This window comes from Pseudophryne corroboree, assembly GCF_028390025.1.
Source record: "Pseudophryne corroboree isolate aPseCor3 chromosome 3 unlocalized genomic scaffold, aPseCor3.hap2 SUPER_3_unloc_14, whole genome shotgun sequence".
NCBI classification, from domain to species: domain Eukaryota; kingdom Metazoa; phylum Chordata; class Amphibia; order Anura; family Myobatrachidae; genus Pseudophryne; species Pseudophryne corroboree.
In genome coordinates, this window is record NW_026967502.1 from 1,495,639 (window position 1) to 1,503,277 (window position 7,639).

At 43.1% G+C, this 7,639-nt stretch overlaps 1 protein-coding gene across 1 annotated transcript; it reads left to right on the forward strand.

Annotated features, from left to right (window-relative positions):
- Nucleotides 1-3,838: 3,838 nt before the first annotated feature.
- On the forward strand, nt 3,839-5,975 carry LOC134983391 (zinc finger protein OZF-like). The gene has a single exon (XM_063949089.1). It carries the CDS (start codon nt 3,877-3,879, stop codon nt 5,386-5,388), a length of 1,512 nt encoding a protein of 503 aa, XP_063805159.1. The 5' UTR covers nt 3,839-3,876; the 3' UTR covers nt 5,389-5,975.
- Nucleotides 5,976-7,639: the final 1,664 nt, after the last annotated feature.

Consider the following 7,639-nt stretch of genomic DNA (forward strand, 5'->3'; position numbering starts at 1 on the left):
GGAAGCTGTAGGTCAATAAGTCAATACAGTCAGAAACTAGGTCAGTAAGACAATACAGTAGGAAACTATAGGTCAGTAAGAAAATTCAGTAAGAAGCTATAGGTCAGTAAGACAAAACAGTAAGAACTATAGGTCAGTAAGACAATATGGAAGGAAACTATAGGTCAGTAAGACAATAGAGAAGAAACTATAGGTCAGTAAGATAATACATTAGGAAACTATAGGTCAGTAAGACAATTCAGTAAGAGGCTATAGGTCAGTAAGACAATATGGAAGGAAACTATAGGTCAGTAAGATAATACATTAGGAAACTAGGTCAATACGACAATACAGTAAGAAACTATGGGTCAGAAACACAATATAGTAAGAAACTATAGGTCAATAAGACAATACAGTAAGAAACTATAGGTCAGTAAGACAATACAGTAGGAAACATTTAAAAAGCCTTTTTATACGAGTTCCTCCTAACACCGCACAACTGCTCAGTGCGCAGACATTTGTGCGCAAAATAAAAAAACTTGCAGTAAAACCTATGGAGACTTTTCACCACTATTTGCGGCTAAATGGATAGGGAATTTTTTGCGATTAACTGATTCCCCCCCCCCATAAAGTGTTTATACATACAGTATGATGTTACATTGAGATTACCGCTGGAGCAAACGCTGCCACAATATAATTGAATGTAATTTAGCCCGTCCTCGTATGGGTGTAATATATTAATATACTGTATTCTTACTGACCAGGATTACCAGCACTGAATCAATTAACACCCAATATAATATACATGCCGCTGTTTAATAACAAATACACTTGTTTTTTTTATTACTTTATTCACCTTTATACATTTACCTTTATGTTTAATATATCACTGATTTATCTTACCTACTTTACTGTACTTAATAAAGGTTATATATTATTTTAGTGCGCAAACAGGATAGCACTTTCTCTTCTTTGCTGTTTTATTATTGCAAAACCCATGTCACCTCTAGTAATCCCACATGAGCGTCCATGTCACCTCTAGTAATCCCACATGAGCATTCATGTCACCTCTAGTAATCCCACATGAGCGTCCGTGTCACCTCTAGTAATCCCACATGAGCGTCCGTGTCACCTGTAGTAATCCCACATGAGCGTCTATGTCACCTCTAGTAATCCCACATGAGCGTCCATGTCACCTCTAGTAATCCCACATGAGCATTCATGTCACCTCTAGTAATCCCACATGAGCGTCCATGTCACCTCTAGTAATCCCACACAAGCGTCCGTGTCACCTCTAGTAATCCCACATGACAGTCCATGTCCTCTCTAGTAATCCCACATGAGCATGCATGTCACCTCTAGTAATCCCACATGAGCGTCCATCTCACCTCTAGTAATCCCACATGAGCGTCCATGTCACCTCTACTAATCCCACATGAGCGTCCATGTCACTTCTAGTAATCCCACATGAGCGTCCATGTCACCTCTAGTAATCCCACACAAGCGTCCGTGTCACCTCTAGTAATCCCACATGACAGTCCATGTCCTCTCTAGTAATCCCACATGAGCATCCATGTCACCTCTAGTAATCCCACATGAGCGTCCATCTCACCTCTAGTAATCCCACATGAGCATCCATGTCACATCTAGTAATCAGACATGAGCGTCCATGTCACCTCTAGTAATCCCACATGAGCATCCATGTCACATCTAGTAATCAGACATGAGCGTCCATGTCACCTCTAGTAATCCCACACGAGCGTCCATGTCACATCTAGTAATCAGACATGAGCGTCCATGTCACCTCTAGTAATCCCACATGAGCGTCCGTGTCACCTATTTATTTATTTATTAACAGTTTCTTATATAGCGCAGCAAATTCCGTTGCGCTTTACAATTTGAAATAACAATAACAAACTGGGTGATAACAGTCATAGAGGTAGGAAGGCCCTGCTCGCAAGCTTACAATCTATAGGGAAATAGGCATATGTACACAAGGAAAGGTGCTATCTATTGCATAGAATGAGAAGACATGTGAGGATATGTGTGGACTGTACAGAGTGGATGTAATTTGATAGGAAGGTTTATGAAAGTTATGTGGGCGGTTCAGGAATTTGATACGCTTGCCTAAAGAGGTGAGTTTTGAGGGAACGCTTGAAGGTTTGGAGACTAGAGGAGAGTCTTATTGTGCATGGTAGGGCATTCCACAGAGTGGGTGCAGCCCGATGAAAGTCTTGCAGTCGTGAGTGGGAGCGAGTAATGAGTGTGGATGAGAGACGCAGGTCTTGTGAAGAGCGCAGAGGTCGGGTTGGGAGATATTTTGTGATAAGCGAAGTGATGTACGTTGGTGTCGTTTGGTTAATGGCCTTGTGTGTGAGTAAAAGTATTTTATATTGAATATGGTAGAGTACAGGTAACCAATGGAGGGACTGACAGAGTGGATCTGCAGACGATGAACGTCTAGCGAGGAAGAAAAGCCTTGCCGCTGCATTCAGAATGGATTGTAGTGGTGAGAGTCTTGTTTTGGGAAGACCAGTTAGGAGACTATTGCAATAATCAATGCGGGAGATAATGAGAGCGTGGATTAGAGTTTTAGCAGTGACTTGTGTAAGGTATGGTCGTATTTTGGATATGTTTTTTAGATGCATGTAACATGATCTTGAGACAGATTGATTGTGGGGAACAAAGGACAGATCAGAGTCAAGGATGACACCTAGGCAGCGAGCTTGTGGGGTAGGGTAGATAGTCAAGTTTTCAACAGTGATAGAGATATCAGGTTGGTACCTACTATTGGCCGGTGGAAATATAATTAACTCTGTCTTTGAAATATTAAATTTGAGGTGGCGAGATGTCATCCAGGATGAGATGGCAGAAAGGCATTCAGTGACACGGTCCAGTACAGATAGGGACAAGTCAGGGGAGGATAGGTAGATTTGAGTATCATCTGCGTACAGATGATACTGAAAACCAAAAGAGCTGATTAGTTTACCAAGAGATGAGGTATAGATAGAGAAAAGCAGAGGACCCAAGACTGAACCTTGCGGTACTCCAACTGAAAGAGGTAGCGAAGAGGAGGTAGATTCAGAGAAGCGTCACCTCTAGTAATCCCACATGAGCGTCGGTGTCACCTCTAGTAATCCCGCGTGAGCGTCCATGTCACCTCTAGTAATCCCACGTGAGCGTCCATGTCACCTCTAGTTATCCCACACAAGCGTCCGTGTCACCTCTAGTTATCCCACACAAGCGTCTGTGTCACCTCTAGTAATCCCACATGATCAAGCTCCAGTCTAAGCATCCTAGCTTTTTTGTTTTTTAATGATTACAGGTAAAAAAATGTCAGTTATAGAATTATATATTGTAATCTGTAACACCCTGGGTCTTGTCTACTCATTTTATATTTTAATGTAATTTTTACAGAAAAAACTGCGCTGTGTGTGTCTAAGCAGCTCTTGTTTAATTGAATACTAGTAAAATATAGTTTGCACCGAGCGCTGAAAAGATTAAATGTATATATAGGGATTTCTAAAAAGCAGCACGGGAGAAGAGGACACACCACAGTACATCTTGGTGCCCTGTACGAACACCGGTCAGTAGTTAGGGAGAGGTAGATCTTTCACATTTTGTGAACCGGGACGAACTTAGCTCAAAAATTCTCCAAAAGGAGCTGTAAACATCGTTATATTAATCTTTCTTTTCTTCACAGGTGCCACTGTTTTTTACATTTTTTACATGTTTCTTATAAGTTTTTATAAAGTTTTTTCATAAGCTTTTTAGAAATCCCTATATATACATTTAATCTTTTCAGCGCTCGGTGCAAACTATATTTTACTTATATTTTAATGTATTTTATTTCCAGCAGGTGGACACACAAGCAGGAATATCACAGAAGGACATCTAATGTTATCCCCGGATTGTGACATAAAAGATGACAGTAGACAGGATTCTCCAGGAGATAACCCCATTACCCCAATTATACATCCAGCTCTATCAGCTGATCCCCCTGATCCTGGGAAATGTTCTCCTGATCACTCTGATATTGGTGCATCTGTTACAGCTCTGAGAGTAGATACAGTGTTTCCATGTTCTATAGATGCTAAATGTTTTACACAGAACACAAAGCGTATTACCCATCAGCCAGCTAAGGCAGGTGAGAGGCCACTGATATGTTCTGAGTGTGGGAAATGTTTTACACACAAATCATCTCTTGTTACACATCAGAGAAGTCACACAGGTGAAAAGTCATATTCCTGTTCTGAGTGTAGGAAATGTTTTCCACGGAAATCAGAACTTGTTACACATCAGAGAAGTCACACAGGTGAGAAGCCATATTCCTGTTCTGAGTGTGGGAAATGTTTTGCATGGAAATCAAATCTTGTTACACATCAGAGAAGTCACACAGATGAGAAGCCGTACTTCTGTTCTGAGTGTGGGAAATGTTTTGCATCGAAATCAAATCTTGTTACACATCAGAGGAATCACATAGGTGAGAAGCCATATTCCTGTTCTCAGTGTGGGAAATGTTTTGCATCGAAATCATATCTTGTTACACATCAGAAAAGTCACAGAGGTGAGAAGCCATATTCCTGTTCTGAGTGTGGGAAATGTTTTGCATCGAAATCATATCTTGTTACACATCAGAGGAGTCACACAGGTGAGAAGCCATATTCCTGTTTTGAGTGTGGGAAATGTTTTGCATGGAAATCAAATCTTGTTACACATCAGAGGAGTCACACAGGTGAGAAGCTATTTTCCTGTTCTGAGTGTGGGAAATGCTTTACATATAAATCATATCTTGTTACACATCAGAAAAGTCACACAGGTGAGAAGCCATATTCCTGTACTGAGTGTGGGAAATGTTTTGCATTGAAATCAGATCTTGTTACACATCAGAGAAGTCACACAGGTGAGAAGCCATATTCCTGTTCTGAGTGTGGGAAATGTTTTGCATGGAAATCAAATCTTGTTACACATCAGAGAAGTCACACAGATGAGAAGCCGTACTTCTGTTCTGAGTGTGGGAAATGTTTTGCATCGAAATCAAATCTTGTTACACATCAGAGGAATCACACAGGTGAGAAGCCATATTCCTGTTCTGAGTGTGGGAAATGTTTTGCATCGAAATCATATCTTGTTACACATCAGAAAAGTCACACAGGTGAGAAGCCATATTCCTGTTCTGAGTGTGGGAAATGTTTTGCATCGAAATCATATCTTGTTACACATCAGAAAAGTCACACAGGTGAGAAGCCATATTCCTGTTCTGAGTGTGGGAAATGTTTTGCATGGAAATCATATCTTGTTACACATCAGAGAAGTCACACAGGTGAGAAGCCGTACTCCTGTTCTGAGTGTGGGAAATGTTTTGCATGGAAATCAGTTCTTGTTAAACATCAGCGATTTCACAAGTGAGAATCCATTTTCATGCTGAGAGATAAATAAATCTGCTCTTGTTGAACATATTAGACATTACCCAAGCACGGAACCATTTAAATCTTCTGGAGTATAATTATCACTGTCGTGCATGTTCCTCAAGGGTCAATCCTATCTCCTATGCTTTATAAAATATACATGCTACCATGGGTTATATAATCAGACATCATGGCCTGGTCTACCACTGCTAGGCAGATGACCTGCTTTTTGCTCCATGTACTGAGAACCTAATACCAATCCTAAATGGTTGTCTAGCTGAGCGCCAGGGGTGGATGATGCCAGCCCAGCATTACATGGTCCAAGGTACTAGAAGCAGCTTCTGCCTCCTTACTGCCCCGCTTGCTTACTTCTAAAGATGAAGGACTGTTACCAGCAGTACCAAGAATCCTCTCTCATTCATTCAAGGGTTGAACGTTTAGCTTTGCAGCCCTGACCATGGAACTCACTGCCTTGCACAGTCCAAGAGGCCTCCAATCTAGAGACCTTCACAAGCAGACTGATGACTGTTACTCACGCTTTTCATTAATGTACCTCTATTTCTCTGACGTCCTAGTGGATGCTGGGAACTCCGTAAGGACCATGGGGAATAGCGGCTCCGCAGGAGACTGGGCACAAAAGTAAAGCTTTAGGACTACCTGGTGTGCACTGGCTCCTCCCCCCATGACCCTCCTCCAAGCCTCAGTTAGATTTTTGTGCCCGAACGAGAAGGGTGCACACTAGGTGGCTCTCCTGAGCTGCTTAGTGAAAAGTTTAGTTTTAGGTTTTTTATTTTCAGTGAGACCTGCTGGCAACAGGCTCACTGCATCGAGAGACTAAGGGGAGAAGAAGCGAACTCACCTGCGTGCAGAGTGGATTGGGCTTCTTAGGCTACTGGACACCATTAGCTCCACAGGGATCGAACACAGGCCCAGCCATGGAGTCCGGTCCCAGAGCCGCGCCGCCGGCCCCCTTACAGAGCCAGAAGCAAGAAGAGGTCTGGAAAATCGGCGGCAGAAGACATCCTGTCTTCACCAAGGTAGCACACAGCACTGCAGCTGTGCGCCATTGCTCCTCAGCACACTTCGGTCACTGAGGGTGCAGGGCGCTAGGGGGGGGCGCCCTGAGCAGCAATAATAACACATTGGCTGGCGAAAATACATCACATATAGCCCCCAGGGCTATATGGATGAATTTTAACCCCTGCCAGAATCCATAAAAAAGCAGGAGAAAAGTCCGCGAAAAAGGGGCGGAGCCTATCTCCTCAGCACACTGGCGCCATTTTCCCTCACAGCTCCGTTGGAGGGAAGCTCCCCTGGCTCTCCCCTGCAGTCACTACACTACAGAAAGGGTTAAAAAAGAGGGGGGCACTAATTAGGCACAGTATTAACAATACAGCAGCTATAAGGGGAAAAACACTTATATAAGGTTATCCCTGTATATATATAGCGCTCTGGTGTGTGCTGGCAAACTCTCCCTCTGTCTCCCCAAAGGGCTAGTGGGGTCCTGTCCTCTATCAGAGCATTCCCTGTGTGTGTGCTGTGTGTCGGTACGTTTGTGTCGACATGTATGAGGAGGAAAATGATGTGGAGGCGGAGCAAATTGCCTGTAATAGTGATGTCTCCCCCTGGGGGGTCGACACCTGAGTGGATGAACTGTTGGAAGAATTACGTGACAGTGTCAGCTCTTTACAAAAGACAGTTGATGACATGAGACAGCCGGCTACTCAGCTTGTGCCTGTCCAGACGTCTCATAGGCCGTCAGGGGCTCTAAAGCGCCCGTTTCCTCGGATGGCAGATACAGACGTCGACACGGATACTGACTCCAGTGTCGACGGTGAAGAGACAAACGTGACTTCCAGTAGGGCCACACGTTACATGATTGAGGCAATGAAAAATGTTTTACACATTTTTGATAATACAAGTACCACTAAAAAGGGTATTATGTTCGGTGAGAAAAAACTACCTGTAGTTTTTCCTGAATCTGAGGAATGAAATGAAGTGTGGGATGAAGCGTGGGTTTCCCCCGATAAAAAACTGATAATTTCTAAAAAATTATTGGCATTATATCCTTTCCCGCCAGAGGTTAGGGTGCGTTGGGAAACACCCCCTAGGGTGGATAAAGCGCTCACACGCTTGTCAAAACAGGTGGCTCTACCCTCTCCTGAGACGGCCGCTCTTAAGGATCCTGCTGATAGAAAGCAGGAGGGTATCCTCAAATGTATTTACACACATACTGGTGTTATACTGCGACC